Source organism: Chelon labrosus, assembly GCF_963514085.1.
Source record: "Chelon labrosus genome assembly, chromosome: 6".
NCBI lineage: Eukaryota > Metazoa > Chordata > Actinopteri > Mugiliformes > Mugilidae > Chelon > Chelon labrosus.
Window position 1 is genome coordinate 684,605 of NC_140342.1, and position 21,751 is coordinate 706,355.

The window sequence follows — 21,751 nt, forward strand, 5'->3', positions numbered from 1 at the left end:
CTGGGTCTGTTCACACCTGTACTTTAAGCTGGTCACATTCTGGTCTGCTGTTCAGATTCCTCAGGACAGATGTTAATTCAGATCTGAACGGGGCCAACGTGTACTGGGTCACATTATGGACCATCTACTCAAAAGGGGTTCATTTGCATAAGGAGAGTTTTTTCTTGTTTACTCAAAAAACAAAAAAACATACACACAACGCAATTATTATTATTATTAACACAATTAATGATGTGACTGCAGATTGTTGTGTTTAGCCTGTGGTCAATAGTTCTGGATAAAATTACGCTGAGTGCACCAACTTCACTTTGATATTCAGACCTTGCTTTTAAATCTATCAGGGAGGAGCTTAATGACTGAATAAAGCTCTAGATAGGATTGTGCTTCTTTTGATCGCTGCATTGAGTGAAGTGAACAAAAGGTATTATTCCAAGTTTTTCATAAATTGCTGAAGTGACTATGCTCGCTGTCATTCCTGAAGAACACTCCTTACTGCTCTTGATTCTGTTCTACATTTACAAACAATAGCTCTTATATGCACAGTTTACTGATGTGGCTTAAAATGTTAGCTGTGTTCACTTAACTCTGAGTTGTAAGAGTGAAAATCTGTGTACTGGTGTTGCTGCATCTGTTACACACAGCAACATACATTTAATTTATCTAATCACTAATGTCAGTCAGTAAAGTTACAGGTTTGTAAAATCACATGATTTATTAAAACACTCAATCTAAACTCTTCGAATATTGGATAGTGTAACATGAGCCTAACTTGTATGTTTTTATTTCTGCTATGAAAATGCGTGTGTGTGTGTCTGTGTTCATTCATGTACATGTACAGGAGAGAGGACGCCGGCCTGTTGGTCTACAAAGACCATTTGCCAGTCAGTCAGGTTGTGGTTGGTGACACACGCAGAGCTGGATCTGAGGCCAAACTGACAATAGGGCCGCTGAAGTGCCAAGGGGACCGTGAGTGCTTCTGACTGACTTTCCCCTTTATTAGGGGTTCATGCAAACGAAGTTACAGGATCCCTTTTGATTTTGTTGCGGTTTTTATTCTTCACCTTAGCCTTAATTTTCTGCTTAGCTAAAAGTGTCTGCCCAGGACAAACTGCAAGGGCGAAAGGCATTAAACCCGGTAACTTGGTAGAAGTCCTAGCATGTCACTGCCAAGGTGTCAATACACACGCCTGCAGCTAGGTGGCACTATAATAAGTCAATTTACATGTTGGCTCATATCTTGAGAACCATGTGCCCTAGAAACAAAATTCTTTCTCCCTCTGATTCCTTACATAGCCCAGGTTCGAATGGACTATGCCACGTCCATTTCTGCCTGCAGTTTATTATTATTATTATATTATTTTTTTTTTTACGCCGTTTTGAAAAAATTGCACCTCGAAGCAAAATCAACTCCTCCGAGCCCGTTCATCCAATTCTCACTAAATTTACCGTGTAGTATTTATGGACAACAATAATGAAAAGTTCTCAAAAGAACTTAGCAGGGTTATTAATTACAAAGTTAATGGCTAATTATGGCTAATTTTTATGGCGTGGCAACAGTATGACTCAAAAGCTAATATTTTGTGATTTCTGATCATTGATAATAACATGATTCTGTACAAGCACCCCTACTTTTGTGACCCTTGGTGGAGACCAAGGGTGCTTTTGTAGCGCCCCCTAGAGAGGGGGCGCTACAAAAGCAACATTTCAGTATTTCAAAAACTGCAATAGCTAACTTCATGGAATTTGGCATACACAATCTGTAACATATTTTGTAGACGCCCATCAAGTTGCGTGACATTACGTCCACAGGGGGCGCTACAGGTGACACGGAAACATTTCATATGACTTTAAGGCCTATAACTTAAGGTGTTCACCCAATCCTTATGAAACTTAACAACCGTCATTATGTTTGCGTACAATCATGGCAAGGTTCGTGAAATGGGCAATACGGTCTATAGGGGGCACTACTGGCATGGACCCGTTTGTGATCGCTTGCGATCATTTAGTGTTTCCCTCTCTCATATATGTGATGTCATCAGATAAATATTAATAATTGATTCCGTATCCTTCTACTGTTTCTGAAGGGAACTACTGGAATGCAGCCACGTTTTCAAGCCCTGGCTCCTGCCTCCACTTCCATTCCTTCAGAGGAGAAACCAGCACTGATATCTCCTTCTACTTTAAGACATCTTCCACTCATGGAGTCTTTCTTGAGAACCGGGGAACCACTGACTTCCTTCACATCGAACTTAGAGGTGTGTCTATATGTGTACAGTACACAACTTGCATATACTGTATGTATATATAAGTGCTCAATGCTCAGTTCATGGGAAGTCCCCCAGCAACCACAATTGTCCTACATCACTATGATAAGTAGACAGCTTTGTTGTTCAAGAGTAGGAAAGGTAAAACCAATGAGAAGTGTTGGATTGCACTGCCATCTCTCCAACAGAACAGGCTGTGCAATAAAGTCAATCAATTTTGTTAAAATGACAGTCTCTTTATTCCCTTCTTGTAAAGAAGTCATGTTTAAACAAATTGGATATGGTCTAGAAAGGCCTCTGGACAGTGATCTTTATACACAGATGGTCAAGTCCAGCTTTTTTCAGCTGAGACAACTGGCCAAAGTGAAACCATTTATTTCTCTGCATCACTTTGAGATTTTAATCCATGCTTTTATCACAACTCTCTTAGACTACTGCAATTCCCTTTATGTTGGGCTTAGCCAGACGTCACTTGCTTGACTGGTTCAAGACACTGCTGTTCAGCTTGTAATTGGTGCCAAAAAACAAGAGCACATCACCCCAATAATGGCAGCAATTCATTGGCTCCCAGTTTGCTTTCATATTCATTTTATTTTAAATGTTTTCATGCCCCACTGACCCGCAGTATATACACTCCAGCCATACACTCCCTCTCGTTCTCTCAGATCGGCAGATGAGTCATTGTTAGTGGCTCCAAAGACAGAGAGGAAGCTTAGAGGTAACCATGCTTTTTCACTGCCCCAAAACTATGGAATGACTTGCCTTTGTACATCAGGCAGGCTGACTCACTCCCTCTCTTAAAACACATTTTTTCTCTTTGGCATGTAACTCAGTTTGACATGTCGGTTCTTATGTTTATTCCTTATTTCCTAGTTCTATTATATGCTTTAATTATTTTGTGTGTTTTCAACTTTTGTGTACAACACTTAAGCCAACTGAGGTGTTTTACAGTAAAATGCTTTATAAATCGACAGCTCCTGGCAAGTGCTATTCCCCATTGAGTCCAGTGTTACCTGTTATCATCATCCGGACTCAACGGGGAATAGCACTAGCATATCGTAACAAAATATTGGTGAAATGAACGAGATTGACCTGCTAACCCATGACCTCGATGACTCTGTTGGTTTCTGTGCTCACTGCGACATTGCATTTAGATGGCACCGTAGGGTTAAGGTGCTCCAGTGGTTTGCAAGCTCTTATTTATTTATTTATTTATTTGCACAATTTTCACAAAACTCTGCTTCTATCAAGACTTCCATCAGGTCTTGCAACGATTCCTCCATTTTGATAGCCGTTAGCCGAGCTCTGACGTGTGCATCAGTGTAATCGGTGTACCAGGAAATCGTGTTTGGAATGCAAAGTGTGATTAAATGCGTTTTTTTTTTTTTTTTACGTGTTAAATTTTTGTAATTAATTAATCGTAATTAACGTGTTAAAGTCCCACCCCTATTTTTACTTTTTGTGGTCCTTTTAAGCATATCCAATATCAAATACGCACCATAAGGACTAAGTCCTGTGTCTCAATTTTATACATGGTCCTGGGCCATGGGCGCTATCTAGTAGGCTAATGATACCACAGATAACAAGCCATCTTGTACTGAAAGTTACCTTTGCATTGATATCTAACCTGCCTCGGTGACTAGTTTCCTTGGGGAATTACATATGTGCACAACAGCCATATTAGACTTTGACTTAGATAAACTTTATTGATCCACAAGGGAAATTGTTTGGTCACAGTAACTTAGTTGCACATAAAAAACACCGATATTGAGGAAATATCAATATCTTTATGGATTCTATTATGTGCTCAATGGTTACAAATACCACAAAGCACCCATACTCCAAAGGTATTGACATTTCTTTCAATACCCAGCTACGGTCTGTATGCATATCAAGCAAGTCAGCTTAGCATTAACATGGTCCAGTACAATCAAACAAAAACTAATCAGTCCAGTCAGATTTGAACTAGAGGTTTTCCTGGTCAACTTTGCATCTTTTCATGCAGGCCATGGTGGTGACTTGCGGATATTGATTGGTCGACAGGTGGCTAAGCTAGTTAAGGAACATACGTGGCTGCAGTACAATATGTATTATAAAGCGAGTGCACGTTATATGGCTGTGTGCCGTTGGTAAAGTGTACGCCATGGGTCAAAGCACAACCACAGCAAAGCAGTGCACATTTTATTATACATGTTGCACATTATTATTTCACATATTATGACAATACACAGGTCAGACATTTGGCTTCTGTGGACCACAAATTGGGGTTCAGTGGCTTAAGAGGTTAACAGAGCTGTCTATTCCAGGTTAAAGGTTGACCAAATGATTTGTCTTCAAGTTCTTTTTTAGCTTTTACCCCTAATATCTTCAATTTCTATTTAACATTTCTTTGACCGCACAGACAAAAAGTTATAGTGTCAGTGTTTTCTATTTTAAAGAGATGTTTAGTGCATGATCTCTCTTTTCATTAACCCCTTCTTAGAATTTAGTTCATTTTTCCTGGGTTTTGTTTTCCAAGACTTACTTTGACAAAATTTAATCAGTCTGAGTCTTGAGAGTTTCTGGTAATTCTTCTTGGAGAAATGCTATTTATTTCAGATTAACTGTGGATGTTTTTGAGTCTTTCTTTCTTTCTTTTGTCCAACAAGTTTACTTTGAAGACGGCACAGTAGTGGTTAGCACTGATGCCTCACACCAAGAAGGTCCTGGGTTTGAATCCATGGGACGACTGGACCTTTCTGTGTGGAGTTTGCATGTTCTCACTGTGTGGGTTCTCTCCGGGTACTCCGGCTTCCTCCCACCATCCAAAGACATGCTCATTAGGTTAATTGGTGATTCTAAATTGGCCGTAGGTGTGAATATGAGTATGAATGGTTGTCTGTCTCTTTGTGTTAGCCCTGCGATAGACTGGCGACTTGTCCAGGGTGTACCGTGCCTCTCGCCCGATGACACCTGGGATAGGCTCCAGCAGACCCTGCGACCCTTCACAGGAACAAGTGGTTACAGAAGAATGAATGAAGTTTACTTTGAAATTACCAAGGACATTCTGTATAGTTCCATACGATGAGCTATTATGTGATTAAACCTCTTCAACATTACTTCAAAATGTTTTTAACTATTTCATGTAATGAAAAGACATTTGATGGGAAAAGGTCATTTGTATGGCAAAACATTCCAGTTGTTGTCCTAGTTTAATTTCACATCTTAAAATAGTACTGTTAACATGCATTATTATATATTCACCTTTTCCTTAACACCTCTTTTTTATGGTAACAATTATAACCAGTTATTTCCAGCATTATATAGGACATTATTTATTTGATTGCATTTGTTTGTTTAGTGTTGGAAACAAGAACAATAGGTTTTCTGTTTGTATTTAAATTGAGAATACTGTTAAGAATCTGAACCCTACCATTGTTATTAGTTTAGCTATTTTTAGTAATGTTCATGTCCGTTCACATTTGTACAAGGAGACTGACACTTTTTATTCTTCTTATGTTTAGTGTGTTTTCTGGGTGCAGACTCCTTCAAGTTTTGAGAAGCAGAAATGAAAATGGAAAATCTAAAAATGTGAATTTTCTCCCCGCTCTCCCAGGAAGCTCAGTGGTGGTATTCTCTTTCAACATGGGCAGTGAGCTAATGGAGCTCAGTGTTCGCTCACCGGTGCCTCTGAACAATGGAAAATGGCATCGTGTGGAGGCTGAGAAGAACATCAAAGAGGCAGTTTTGCAGCTTAATGGACAGTACAGAGAAGAAAGACCTACCCTCCCCCAGGGACATACAAAACTAGAGTTCTACAGTGATCTGTTTGTTGGTAAGTCCCGTAAACACAAATACGCATACATACGCACACATACGCACACATACGCATACACACAATAGATTGTAGTGTTCTCTGCAGTTGCCCACTGTGATGATGCGTTTTCTTCTTAGGTGGAGACTTATGTGTTAGGAAGGAAGGAAAATTATTCTGCGAAAAAGACTGTCTTCATTTGTTACTTTGACAGTCCATTGACTTTAAAGAGCTCAACTGGTATATTTCTGGGATGATCCTGATGGCTCCCTTGACATTTGTCTTAACACTATATTGATGAAACTGTGTGGCAGTGTTTAAAAACACTTCTGAACATACACTATGTTAATATAACCACAATTAATGTATCTTCAACATTTAATATAGTTATATCTGTACAGTATAAAATATTGATGACTTTATGACTGGCTTCACCAATGTCTTCAAACATCTGGATATAAAGTAAATACCTTTCTGATTTTATGAGCTGAAGACATGTATGAGTGCACCAAAGTTCAGAACCAGAGCCTAGGACCTGACTAATGAAGCACCTGGATCAGGAGTGTGTTGTATATGGGAACTCAATACATGCATTGGGACATGCATACAGTACATACACATGCTATTGCATTTCATATTATAATAGCTTTAACTCTTCCCATGCAGTGGTAGTAAATAATACAATTCTATTCTCAACAGTAACAGTGTTAATGACAGACTTGATATGGCTGATGAAAAGTTTTGAGCTGTGTTCAGTAATATTAAAATATTAATATCGCGTTACAGCATGGATCCAGGCATAACGTTTTTCTAGATGTTGAAATATTAGTCGTCAAAGTTAAATGGTAAACTGTGACAATCAAGGAACCAAAATGTAAATATTTGTATTAATATTCTGTATAAAACTGAAATTTTACAAGTAGTTCTCTCCAGAAACCGACGATTTATGATCGTTGATATATTAGTCTTTCAGGAGAAAATTTGTAAAGTAATGTAACATTTATTAATACAGACTTCACTCAGTCCTCTGATTATCACATACGCATTGCTAAAACTAATGCAATATAACCTTACAGTCTTCAATAAGAATTATCCCCATGAACAAAACATCTGCATTACCTAAAGGAGAACTCCGGCGCAAAATGAACCTGGGGTTAATAACACGTGTACCGAGTTCGACCGTTCTCTGGTATTTGTTTTCATGCATTTGTTTTATTAGTCAAATGTGACCAGTTTTCCTGCAAACCGCTAATTAGCGTATAACGCTAGCCTTCGGGGCACACTTACACATAAAAAGAAATCGCTATTTCTATACCACTAACAAGGCTCACAATATCACCACACTTACACGGTAGCATGACTAGGGTCTCTACATGTAAACCGAAGCATTGAGAACTTTGCAAGTATACAGGCAGTTTATTAAAAAAGGAACACAGTACCTTTCATGTCTGGCTTGCATATCCAGGCGGGCGCCATCTTGGGGAAACTGAACTGTCTGTTGCCGGAAGAAAGCCCTGAGAGCATAGAGAAGCACTGAACGAAGAGAGTTCAGTTTCCCCAAGATGGCGCCTGCCTGGTTCATTTTTGCGCCGGAGTTCTCCTTTAACTGTTAAGGCTTAACATATCTTATTTGTCTGTGTAAAGTTTTATTCTTGCAGACATGTCAAACTCAAGGCCCAATTGTATCCGGCCTGCAAACCTATGAAGTAAAGGGTTTTATGACTCAGGGTTTAGAGTATTCCGGCACCATGCCGGATCTCCAGCGTGAGGCGTTTGACTGCAATTTGAAAAAAACAAAAAAAACAAACTAGTTGATGCGGGTTATTGTCAGGTTTGAGTCAGTTGAGTTTGCTGACCAACGGAATGAGAGGAAACCAGCTTTCGCTCCTAACCAAACTAATATTACTAGCCAATCATAAGTAGGGTGGGGGCGGGTCCTGTAAAATCTTAATTGAGATCCAGAAGCAGTTGATCATGACTTGGGCATAAAATGAGCTCTGAGTTGTGAAAAATTAATTGAACAGCGTCAAACTCCGTCTTCGTCCAAAATAAGCATAAATTGCTGCTGCATATGTTTTTATTGTTCAGCAAATAGTGAAAATATCCAAAACTTACCTAACCTGTAGCTTGAACGTTATGACTTGTCGGTTACTTCCAAGTTGTCTTGAACATAGCAGAGACAACGCAGTTTCACCAAAGTCGAAAGACGGAGAATAAATTCATGAAGCCAGGGGAAGACGTCCTGATAAAGAACTTAAAAATAAATGGCACTGGGCAATGATAGAAGAAAGGGGCAGAGACGCCAAAGCTGGTGCCAGAAATTAAGAGAGCCAGGTGCTTGTTTCTGTGTGCTGTGCTCAAAGAAGCTAATTTACGCTACTAAAAAACTTCTACGGCCTCACAACGGTCACAGAGCAGCTGTTCGCACCATCCAACACACAAGTCGTTTGCCAAGAGCAACATCCACAGCTGACGTACCGGCGTCAATGACTGATCGTGTTTGTGACTTGAAAATACATATGTGCTCGTTCATTGCAGAACACGATTTATCACTGACGATCACCTAAACTGCTTGTAGATCGGTGTAAAAAAAATAGCTGTTGATAAAAATGCCTTGACAAAACTGTCTGTTTCAAATCAGCATGCCAATTATATGAACACCCAAGGTAACCCAGAGCCACTATAGAGCATAGACAAATTTCTTAATGTACTGGTTCACTTTTTTAATGTTGATGCTGTCAGAGTAATAACACAACATCTTGCAAGCAGGAAAGTTAATATCAGCAATGCTTCAGCACTTATGCTGGAACTCAGAGATGTCCTGCAGTGTTATGGTCGTGAGTGGAAACAAGAAACCAGTATTCTACTGGACAGTTGTTCAGTTCACTACAGTTCACTGTTGCACTGTAACTGATTATAAATGTTTTTTTATATATAAATTGTCCTTTACTGATTGAAATGGTTGCTAACTGAATAATTCCTGAAATTAATTAGCCTGACAGAGTTTCACATGCTCTTATAACATTAGGACCTTTAATTTCTAAAAATCATTTAGATCACTGGTGGCGCCGTGTTGCATCTCTGAAAAATCTAGAGAGAGGTGTGAGGTATCCCACTCTGTGTAAGCTGGTTAAAGCTCTTCTGTCCATTTTCACAGACCTTTAATTTCGAAAAATCATATTTTAGATTGTAGATCATCTTGTACCCTGTTTAGCACAATGCCAAAAAGTTGTTTGTAAAATTGCCTAGTGTATGCGTAGGACCCACTGCGCCCCCATCCCCCGGAAAAAAGTTCAGGCTCAGGAGTTTTTTTTTTTCTTTTCTTTAAGCCCTGATGACTGTTTGAAAATGAAGAATTGAACTGTCAGGACGCTTCTAGGTTGGGTGACTGGGGTCAAGGATGGTTTCTGTTATTTTATATAGTTAATATAATGTTGATGCATGTTCAAGCGGCAATTTTTTGGATAAGTTTCAGTTTGATTAGTAATTTGACGCTATAGAAACAGGATGTGACATAATGGTGACTACCATTTGCCATGCCAACTGCTCCGTAAAGTGATAGACACGTGGTCAATATCAATAGAAAATATATTTGATAGAATGTTCGATAATTTCACTTGAACTCCATTAGAGAAAAATAGGAAGTGTACAATCCAACGTTTCTTTGTAACTGGTGGAGGGCAATGCAGAGTGTAGTATTTAGGGCTGGGCAATAAAACGATAACGATATCTATCGCGATAGACACGTGGTCAATATCAATAGAAAATATATTTGATAGAATGTTCTATAATTTCACTTGGACTCTGTTAGAGAAAAATAGGAAGAAAACCCCGAGCCAGAACTGCAAGTCATTCTGGGGGATGTAGGCAGAGGAAGGGCTTTAGCCTCTCGACCTATCACGGCCCAGCTATGCCAGGTTGGTGGCATCAACAACAAAAAACAAAACAAAAAAACAGTCGTGGAGTGAAGGAGAATATGAGTGTGACAGTACGAGAGGAAATTGTAGATAAAAAAGGAAAGGTCATGACACCAGTTTTGTAATATTTTGAGTTTTTTATTTTAAGTCAGACAAGAGTTGTACCGATGTTGTCTGCCATCTTGGTGGCGAGTGAGCATATTAATTGGCTCTTGTCCCTTTTGATTAATAGTGTAAGAGCTGGTTAAGTTTCGTTTATCTAGATTCATGATTCTTGAGTCGTCTTTGATGGCCGGTGATATGAGCCAAATCTTTTTTCCACCGCTACTGAATATTAATTAAAAATGAATGTAAATTAAATGCTATAGAAGATGGTAAATGGCCTTGTTTTTATTGGTACTCAAAGCGCTTTACAGTCACAGACACATCTACCCATTCCCTCACACAAGCACACACACATTCACACACCAGTGCCACGCACTGAGAGCAACTGGGGGTTCAGTGTCTTGCTCAAGGACACTTCAGCATGTGGCACGTTCCGGGGATCGAACCTGCTAACCCTCTGGTTCGTGGACAACCCACTCTACCTACTGATCCACAGCCGCCCCGAAGATGTCATTGTTATCATATTAAAAAAAATTAAAGTGGCGGGTAAAAATGGGTTATGACAGGATATTTATGACCCTGTCAGTCAAAATGACAGACAATGAAAAAGACTCTGACAACCTCTGATCAATTGATCAAAACATCAAAGCGTTATAAAAAAATAACTGATGCAGTGACGTATCATTTAGCGAAGGACATGCTCCCGCTCAGCACAGTTGAGAAGTCTGGGTAGAATAAGTTAAAAACCGAATCAATAATTATCATTTTTCAGCCATGTCCCACAGCCCAACTAGTATTAATTGAAAATGTGAGTGAGTCTGCTGGAAGTGTGGTCGAGTCATCCATATCGCAGCATGGCTCCACTCTTGGACCGTACTAGCAGACTCTGGCTTCAAAGTCACAAGATGGGGCTGCCCATAACCCTGGGAAAATAGAGTCAGTTTGGCCAATGCTTAGAAGTGGCGAGACATTAGTGATGTGTCTGGCTACTACTGGCTGAACTAAATTTACACTAAACTGTAATGGACACTGGTATCTGCTTGTATTCTGTCCATGCCGTACGGAAGTTGTTCCCGAGCGGGACGCAGAGGCATGAGTCACCAGTAGTGCCCCCTATAGACCGTACTGTATTGGACGAAACTTGGTGAGCTTATAAGGAGTCATCCACAGATTATCATAGGCAAATTGCAAGCAGCTTACTGTGGTGATTTGTGATATATAAACATGTAGTCATTGTATCGCCCCCTACCGGCCGAGTTTCATGAAACTTGTCATGATTGTACGCAAGCATATTATCATGACGGTTGCTAAGTTTCATAAGGATTGGGTGAATACTTTAAAAGTTACATGTCTTAAAATCATATGAAATTTTTCCGTGTCACCTGTAGCGCCCACTGTAGACGTAATGTCACGCAACTTGATGGACGTCTACACAATATTAGTTGTGTATGCCAAATTTCATGAAGTTAGCGATTGCAGTTTTTGGGATATTGAAATGTTGCTTTTGTAGCGCCCCCTAGAGACCAAGGGTCACAAATGTTGGGATGTTTGTACAGTCATATTGTCAGTGATATGAAGTTTGATTAAGTTTGGGTATATAGTTCACAAAATAGTAGCTTTGGAGTTATTAGTTATTAAAAAATTACTTAGCCATTAACTTTGTAATGATTAACTTTTTGAAAAGTTTTTGTTACGTTTGTCCATAAATGATGCATGCCAAGTTTGGTGAGAATTGGATGAACGGGCTAAAATTAGTTTATTTGTTTTGAGGTGCAATTTTTTCAAAATGGCAGACGGAAATGGGCGTGACCTAGTCCATTATAACCGGGGCTATGTAAGGAATCAGAGGGAGAAATAATTTTGTTTCTAGGGCACACGGTTCTCGAGATATGAGCCAGAACATAAATTGGCTTATTATAGCGCATTATAGGCATGTGTATTAACACCTTGTCAGAGTGAAATGCTAGGACCTCTACCAAGTTACCAGGTTAGTTGCTTTTCGCCCTTGCAGTTTGTCCTGGGCAGACACTTTCAGCTAAGCAGAAAATTAAGGCGAAGAATAATAAAAATCAGAAGAAAAACAGTAGGGATCCTGCACTGTCATTGCATAGACCTCCTAATTATTTTTTTAATCATTATTATAAAATATAATTATTAATAATGTATCAAAATGTTTTTTGCTACGCTCATCTTTCTGATTGGCTGCCAGTCAAAACATCATTCATGACCTCATAATCTGTGTAGACTTGGTGGTTTGCGCCATTTGTGAAGCTGCTTTGCTGCTCAAGCTAGCTAGTGCAAAATGGACAGGTTTTTGACTAGAAAGAGACCGAAGGAACAGACCAAAACCCCCACTCTGGAGGATACTGCTGCAAAAAAAGAACTCCTGGCCAACTAAAATCAGAAAATATGAGCCAGCGTACATTAAGTATGGCTTTACAGCCTTACAGAAAAATGGCCATGATTTCCTGAAATGCGTCCTCTGTCTGGAGACCCTCTCAAATGAGTGTTTAAAACCTTCGAAACTTCAGCATCACTTGATACAAAAACATCTGGCAGAGGCTGAAAAATGTTAGACTTCTTCAGACGTAAAGAAGAGCATTTGGTCAGGCAGTCTGCTGCATTCACACAGCAAGCTACCGTCCCCGAGCAGGCCCTGAAGGCATAATTTTTAGCCTTGTACCACATAGCTCGTGCTAAAAAATCTCACACAATTGGAGAGGATTTGTTTCTGCCAGCTACCAAAGATACTGTCCAACAAGAATTGCTTGGTGAGGATTCTGCCAAAAAATTGATGCTGTCCCACTCTCTGATAACACCGTGAGCTAGTGGATTAGTGACATGGCCCAGGATGTATCTGCTCAGCTTTTGGAGCAGGTGAAAGCCAGCGAATACTTTGCACTTCAGCAGGATGAGAGCACGGATTTATCCAAAGAGTCCCAACTGCTTGTATACATTAGATTTATTTCCCAGGAGGAAATGTTGTGGAGGAAATACTATTTAGTAAAGCACTTGAAAGAAGAACCACTGGGAAAGACATTTTTCAAGTTTTGGACTATTACATTGAGTCTAACGGATTGGACTGGACACGTTGTGTGGGGGAGTGTTCAGACGGAGCCACGGCAATGACTGGGAAGGTCAGTGGAGTGACCGCTCTCATTAAGTGGAAAGCCCTGCATGTAGTGGCCACACACTGCATGCGCCACCATGAGGCACTTGTTGCAAAAAGGATGGATAACGAGTTGAATCAGGTACAACAAGAGGATACAGGAGGAAGTAGTGAATTTTATTAAAGCCCTTTCCATGAAACACAGCACATACCCTGCTTTGTAATGAGATGGGCGCCCGTTTTGAGGGGCTGCTGCTTCACTCGAATGTGCACTGGCTGTCACGGCGCGCGGTTCTGAACCGTGTCTATGAGCTGTGGAGGGAGGTTGCAGAGTTCCTCTCATCTGAAAAGCATCAGCTGGCAGATTGGTTCACAGATGCAACCTGGATCCGCAAACTTGTATACATGTCAGACATTTTCCAGCATCTAAATGTACTGAATCAAAGCGTGACACGTACATACTGCAGGTGCAAGACAAAGTGCATGCTTTTTCCAAAAAGATTATGCTGTGGTCAAACAAACTCCAGGAGGGAGTTACAGAAATGTTCCCAGTACTTCATCAGGAGCTGCTGTTATGTGATGATTTGGGCTCCATCTCTCCATTGATCTAGTCCCACCTGGAGCACCTCCAAGGATATTTCAAAGACCATTTCCCTGATCTTGAAAACACACATTTAAACTGGAACCCCTTTGCCTCTGGTGTTGATTCTAGTCTGGACTTAAAGGCACAGGAGGAGCTGATTGAGATGACAAACTAATTTATTTAAAACTGAACTTTGAGGCTCTTCCCCTGTCTAACTGCTGGCTACATGTTAGAAAGGACTATCCCACCTTGGCTGACAGGGCACTGAAATGCCTTTTGCACCAACCTACTTGTGTGAGTCTGGCTTTTCAACTTTAAAGCTACTCAAAACAACACATAGAGCACAGATACACTTGGACAATGACATGCATATGGCACTGACAGAGATTAAGCCCAGGGTTGACAAACTGTATAGGAGCCACCATCCCTCCCACTAGTTTAATCTCTGTCTGTCGCTCCCCCTAATTACAAAAAAAAAACAGAATGGTATTCATTTAGTGAACTCAACACTTGTGCCTACAATAGGTCACATCAACAAACCTCATATTGGGTATATTTTTTTTTTATATATATTTTGTATATACATATATACTAGGGCAGTGATCTGCCTATACCCTTTACAATTCAAGTCAAGGACTCATCTTGGCCTGATTATGCGGCCAGATCTGATTGTGTAGCCAGACTTGACCATGCAGTTTCACGCAATTTCACTTGTAGATCAATAAAGTTTATCTAAGTCTAAGTTGCTGCTGTGACTGGCTCTCTAGGTGGTTCTCAGGTTGAGGGTGTGGTGGCTGGCATGGGTGTTCGCATGCTGGGTGTTGTCAGTGCTTGGAGTCTCTCTGCTTTCCTTGAGGTGCCAGTGGTTCTGTCGGAGAGTCTGTCCATCACTTGTCTGGATGTAGTAGCTCCTGTGTGTGTCCTGCAGGTCTCCAGGATCCATTGTCCTGTCGGAAATGGATAGGGGTGCCGACAAGTAAGTGAGACAGGGGCCTGGCTCTGTCCGGGATGCGTTTCGCCATCTGGATGATCCTGTAGCAGTCGTTCTGTCACTGCCACAGGAGAAACTGTCCCAGCTGGCCGTGCCTGACTCCACCTGCAGGTGGGCTTTTTGGTGTTTGCCCTGCCCTGCGTCTTTCTTGGCATATGTTGCCCTGTTCTATTTCTGCTTCAATCTGTCTTAGTTATTGTCCTCTGTGACTTTAACAAAGGAAATCTCTCCTACAATCTCTCTCAATATAAACAGTTTATTAGCTGTACCAGCAGATCACGTCATGATCCACCAGATTCCAGCATACAGGCAGAAACTTAAATTCTGTAAACCTGCTGTGAGGACATCGAAGATGTGAACCAGTGAGGCTGTGGAGAGCTTAAGGGCATGTTTGGACTGCACTGACTGGGACACTTTCAAGGTGGCAACAAACAGTTTGGATGAACACAGAAGCAGTGACGTCATACATCAGCTTCTGTGAGGACTGCTGTATTCCAACCAGGGTGAGTTATAATAATGACAAACCCTGGTTTACAGCCTCAAGTTGGAGAAGGAGAAGACATGCAGGAATGGAGATAGAGAGAAATTTAAAGAGTAAAAGTACAAGTTTAGCAAAGCAGTGAGGGAAGCTAAACGACAGTACACAGGAAAGCTGCAGAGCCAGTTTGCAGCTAATGACTCAAGTTCTGTCTGTAGGGGCTTCAAAACGACTCACGCCTGGCCGACAACCCGAATGAATATTTCTGCCCCTTTGAAAGACAATGGGACAGTGTGACGAACCCCCTGTGAAATCCATGACTACCACCTGTTGCCCTGACATCGGTTGTAATGAAGTCTTTTGAGCCCCTTGTGCTCTCACACCTTAAGGAGAAAATATGCCAGGGTCCTGCTTGTGTATTTCAGCTTGGCCTTCAGCACGGTCTCTGTGTCTGCTGCAGGACAAACTCTCCCAGCTGATCGTGCCTGACTGCATCTGCAGGTAGATCTGTCCGACAGGAGGCAGCATGTGAGACTGGGAAAACACATCTCAGACTCCCGTACCATCAGCACGGGTTCCCTTCAAGGCTGTGTCTTTTCACCTCTGCTCTTCTCCCTGTACACCAACAGCTGCACCTCCAGTCACGAGTCTGTCAAGCTCCTGAAGTTTGCAGATGACACCACCCTCATCGGGCTCATCTCAGGTGAAGATGAGAGCGCCTACAGACTGGAGATTGACCGCCTGGTGACTTCGTGTAGCCGTAACAACCTGGAGCTGAACGCTTCCAAGACAGTGGAGATGATCGTGGACTACAGGAAGAACACAGCCCCACTCCTCCCCAGCATCCTGTGTGAGTCTACAGTCACCACTGTGGAGTCCTTCCATTTCCTGGGAACCATCATCTCCTAGGACCTCAAATGGGAGCTGAACATCAGTGCCATAATTTAAAAAAGCACAGCAGCTAAAGAAACTTAACTTGCCAAAGACAATTATAGTGCGCTTCTATACTGCCATCATCGAGTCCATCCTCACCAACTCCACCACCACCTGGTATGCTGCAGCCTCTGTTCAGGACAAGAGCAGACTGCGTGTCATTCACTCTGCAGAGAAGGTGATTGGCTGCATTGTGACGTCTCTCGACGAGTTGTACACTTCCAGGACTCTGAAGCTTGCAGCTAAGATTGTGGCTGATCCCTCTCACCCTGGACACCTTGACAGACTCCAGCTGCGATCCATTGAGTGCAGGACCACTCACATGGCGAACATTTTTTTCCCATCCGCAGTGCGTCTGCTGAGCAATGTGCCCTGTGTGTATGCACTGAATCATGTTTTTTCTCTGAGTCTGTGGGGGACTATGATTTTCTCACCTTTGAAGAGTATGCCTTCAGTTTCAGAGATCTCATCTCCAGTATTGCTGGATATTGGATGGGCATTTCCTCCTTCCGTCAGGCCATCCATCCTTTATAGCTCTAGAGTTTTTGGAGGACTGCTTCCAAAGGTTTGTGATCAGATTCTACAGCCACTCTGCGTCCATACATGTACTCGTGGACACGCTTGCCCCCGAAAAGCACTGCGTGCAGTTCCTTTTCAATCTAGTAGTTTTCTTCAGTGCTGTTGAGTGACTTAATAATAATAATAATAATCAATTTTATTTGTATTGCACTTTACATTTAAAGCAATCTCAAAGTGCTACAGGGCAAACAGTTTAAAAATAATATAAGTTAAAACAACCAGGGTCAAAAATTAAAATTAAGGTTAAAAAAATAGAAGAAAGAAAAAATACATTTTAGTTGTAGGCTTTTTTAAAAAGATATGTTTTTAAGTCCTTTTTAAAAGTATCTGTAGTCTGTGGGGCCCTCAGGTGGTCAGGGAGGGCGTTCCACAGCCTGGGGGCAGCAGAAGCAAAGGCCCTATCACCCATGCTGCAGAGCTTGGTTCTGGGGGTTTGAAGGGTGTTTGAGGTTGCAGACCGGGTGCATGAGGAAGTGTGGGGGGTGAGGAGTTCCTGTAGGTAAAGGGGGGCATGTCCATGAATGCACTGGTGAGTGAGGAGGGAGACCTTGTACTCAATCCTGAGTGGGACAGGGAGCCAGTGAAGGGATTTCAGAACGGGGGTGATGTGGTCATGCTTGCGCACCCTCATCAGGATCCTGGCAGCGCTGTTCTGAATGTACTGGAGTCTCTGGATGCTCTTGCCAGAGATCCCAATGAGGAGTGCATTACAGTAGTCAGACAAGGAGGAGACAAAGGCATGGACGAGCTTCTCTGCATCTGCTAGGGTGAGTGTTGGACGGAGTTTGGCGATGTTCTTGAGGTGGTAAAAAGCTGTCTTACAGAGGTGTTTGATGTGGGTGTCAAAGGTGAGTTGTGGGTCCATTTTAACACCCAAGTTGGTGACAGATGTGGAGAGGGAGATGGTTTGGCCAGAGAAAGTGATATTGGTGATGGTAGAAGAGCGGAGCAGATGTGGTGTGCCAACCAGGATGGCCTCCGTTTTGGAACTGTTTAGCTGAAGAAAATTGAACCTCATCCACGCCTCTATCTCCTCCAGGCAGGTGGTCAATGTGGAAGTTGGTAGGGGAGCAGAAGAAGTGGGGGTTGTCCTGAGGTAGAGCTGCGTGTCGTCCGCATAGCAGTGAAATGTTATGCCTGGAACGTGCATCCCTCAGAGCTTCTGCATACGCCCTCCTATGTTCCCTGTTTGCGGACAGTCAATCCAGAGGCCTTGAGCCGTCGCTCAAGGACACGCCCAGCCGCCTTCATCTTTCGCAGCTCGCAGGTGTACCAGGGTGCTGAGCGCGAGAATGAGACTGTCCTGGATGTTAAGGGGGCGTGGAGGTCCAGGAGATTACTCAGGGACTGGTTGTAGAAGTCCACAGAGTCATCAACAGAAAGGAAGTCAGTAGAGCCAGAGGAGAGAAGTTGAAGGTCCAGGGCCAGGGCATCCGCATTAATGTTTTTCATTTTTCTGAAATGGATCTGTCGCTTTGGTTTGGTGTGGGTGGGGGGGAAAGGCAGCTCTATTGACACGATCTGAAACCCCAAGATCGTAGACCTGTAGGTTGCTGATGGGGGCGGAGTTAGAGATGACCAGATCAAGTGTGTGTCCCCTGCAAAGTGTGGGGACATCAACATGTTGTTGTAGGTTGATGGAGTCTAGCAATTGAAGAAAATCAGCAGCTGGACGACATGAGGGGGTGTCGACATGAATGTTTACATCACCCAGGATTATGGTATTGGCAGAGGTAGTACAGAGTGTTGTGAGGAGATCAGACATTTCTGGGATGAAGGCAGAATTTGGTTTTGGGGGTCGATAGATAAGGAGAACAGTCATGGGAAAGGGGGGCTTACATTTAAATGCAAGACATTCACAGGAAGATGTTGTAGGCAGCGAGATGGGGGATAACTCCAGGTCCTGTCGGTAAATGACAGCTGGGCCACCACCGCGGCCAGTGCTGCGAGCTGCCTCCAAGTAACTGTAGCCGGGGGGACAGGCTTCATTTAGGGCAGAGTAAACCTCGGGTTGGTGCCAGGTTTCTGTCAGACACATGAAGTCAAGTCCTTTCTCCCTGATGTGTTCTTCAATCAGTGTGGATTTATTGTTGACAGATTGAGTGTTAAAAAGTTCGAATTTGACCAGTGACTGTGGGGTGAATATCTGTACAGAGCGCAAAACATTAAAATCCACTCCACGCATCTGGGGGGGATTTGCCTCCCCACCGGAGTCCACAGTGTGGTATGCAGAGTTGCAAACAGGAGTGGACCGTCCAGGAGAGCCGCACCGAGACTGCAGAGTTGGGATGGCATCCTGTGGAGCTCGATGATGGATGGTGAGAGAGCGACGCGACTCTCTATGCACATACCGCTTCCTCCGAAGGATCCCCGTAGCCTGGCAAATGTGGAGCACATCTTTATCGATGGAAGTGATGGCATGCTGTTGGAGTTGCTCGGCGGTGTAGACAAATCTGCCCATGTAACGTTAACGTTACAAGACAAACACTGTGGAAAATGGAAGCACGAACACAGCACAAAGCCTCGATCTCCCTGGAAGGTAGTCAACCGACTGACCTAGCAGCTGGTCAAAAAACAAACTCGGCGTCGAATCTGCTGACAGGATGGAAAGGGAGAGAGACACTGTGTAGCCAAAAGTCCAAAAACCACCAGCTCAGTAACAGTGGAGCGCAGCGCACTTATCAGCAGTGAGTAATGTCAGCCTTCAACTCAGTCCAGGCCAGTAAACTTAGTCCTCCAAAAAAATAAAACCCACGATGGGGTAAAGTGCAAGAAAATTACAGCAACGTAAGGATAAAAAATTAAAATTAAATTGCGAAAAAAATGAAAAACCCAAACAAAAACAAGCCAGACGGAGCGGCGTCAGTCTCGCCAGCGTCCCCGTCTCCAGATGAAAAACTCAGTAAAAGTATGGAAAAACGAACTGAAATCGGGTGGCCAAAGTAGCTGACCTCTGACACACATATTTGGCATTTTTCAGGATTTTTATAGCCTCACCCCTCTGTCTCTTGTGCATCTCAGCATGGCCTTGAGGTTGTTGTCGTGCTCCTGCTTTGATCAGGATGTTATTAACTATGGCATATCTTACGAAAAGGGTGTTAAATGTTGTTTACAACTGGATGGCACAGTGTTCATTTTTATGGCCCAATGACCAAACTTGGCATTGAGGACACTGAAGTAGCGTGCTTCAGCAAGCTTGGTGGTGATGTCTTCTAAGGTGGATTGGGGCTAGTGTGGTCTTTGGATTGCCTTGTTGAGGTCTCTGGGGTCCAGGCATACTCTCAGCTTTCCTGTCTGGGGCATTTGCATGGCTCCTGAATTCCTCCAACTTTCCAAAGACATGCTTGTTAGGTTAATTGCAGGGCTGGGCGATATGGCTGACAAATCTATCACGATATAAGTGTTTCATATCAGTCGATATCAATAATTATTGATTCATTTTTTTTAACCTATTCTACCCAGACTTCTCAACTGTGCTGAACTGCATCCGTTATTTCTTTATATCGCTCTGATGTTTTGTCGTATGGCACTGCTGCTGTGTACCTCTTGATCAGAGGTTGCGCTAGACTTTTTTCGTTGTCTGTCATTTTGACTGACAGAGTCATAAAAATCCCGTCATAACCCATTTTTACGTGTCACTTTAATTTTTTAAGAATGATAACAATGACATATTCGATAGCATTTAATTTTCATTCATTTCTAATTAATATTCAGTAACGGTGGAAAAAAAGATTCAGCTCATATAACCGGCCATCAAAGAAGACTCAAGAATCATGAATCTAGACGTCTATTTAACCGGCTCAGTTGAGTCCTACCACGTTTGATTGATATAAACTGCACCACTAGCAAACTAAAGCACTCAGACACTCACTCACATACGCTCACTCACATACGCAGAGAAACGAAACTTAACCGACTTATAACCGCTGCCTGTGGATCCCTGCTTAACCGAGTCAACAGCCACTCACTCGGCCGGCACATAAACAAAATTTAACCGACTCTTACACTACTAATTAAGAGAGACACGAGCCAATTAATATGCTCACTTGCCACCTAGTTGATGCCATCAACCTGGCTTAGCTGGGCCGTGATAGGTCGAGAGGCTAAAGCCCTTCCTCTGCCTACATCCCCCAGAATGACTTGCAGTTCTGGCTCGGGGTTTTCTTCCTGTTTTTCTGTAACGGAGTTCAAGTGAAATTATCGAACATTCTATCGAACGTATTTTGTATTGATATTGATCACGTGTCTATCGCGATATATATCGTTATCGTTTTATTGCCCAGCCCTAGTTAATTGCAAGAATTCTAAATTGGCTGTAGGTGTGCATGTGAGTGTGAATGGTTGTCTGTCTCCCTGTGTTACACCTGTGATAGGCTGGTGACCTGACCAAATTCTGGGCCCTGTACACGCTTAATGTCAGTGGGCCCCTATCCATGCCAGTGCACGAAGCACATGAGCAAAAAATAAATAGATAAAAAAATTGGGGGTATTTGTTTATAAATAAACAAGCATAAATCGGGTTTTAAGTTAAAATCAGATCATACTTGTTTCCTAGGTGCTTCAGCAGTGCCCAGCATGCATCTTTATATGAGAGGAAACACAGCAAACACAGGGGAAAAACATGGATACTCCACAAAGAAAACCTCTGATATACCCTGATATGGTAAACAGAGCTAAAGGTTGTATCCACTCAAACAGAGCGGAACATATATGGAAATTTATGTTGTTTAGTTTTAGTCAATTTCTAGTAAGCAACGGTTTTGTCTTTTTCTTTTAGAATTTTGGCAGGTTTGCGCTACTGGCCTACTGCCCTATCCTGGATTAAAGTATTAACAACAAGAAAAGTTTTTCAAAGATCTGTCTCTATGTTGAATTAATTTCCTTAATTTCCTTTTTGATATTTTGGGCTTTAAACATTGTGACATGTCAACGTATTTTATGCAAATTGACATATTTAAGCAGTGGACTTAACTGATGATGTTGACGATTTGTTGCAGTC

General features: G+C 42.2%; 1 protein-coding gene across 1 annotated transcript in view; it reads left to right on the forward strand.

The window, feature by feature from the left end:
• The window catches only part of cntnap2b (contactin associated protein 2b), a 111,072-nt gene that overhangs the window by 67,383 nt on the left and 21,938 nt on the right, over positions 1–21,751 (forward strand). Inside the window, exons 16-18 of the mRNA XM_084546215.1 lie at positions 839–966; positions 2,085–2,255; positions 5,860–6,078. Coding sequence (XP_084402341.1) covers positions 839–966; positions 2,085–2,255; positions 5,860–6,078 — 518 coding nt within the window. The remainder of the gene's footprint in view (positions 1–838; positions 967–2,084; positions 2,256–5,859; positions 6,079–21,751) is intronic.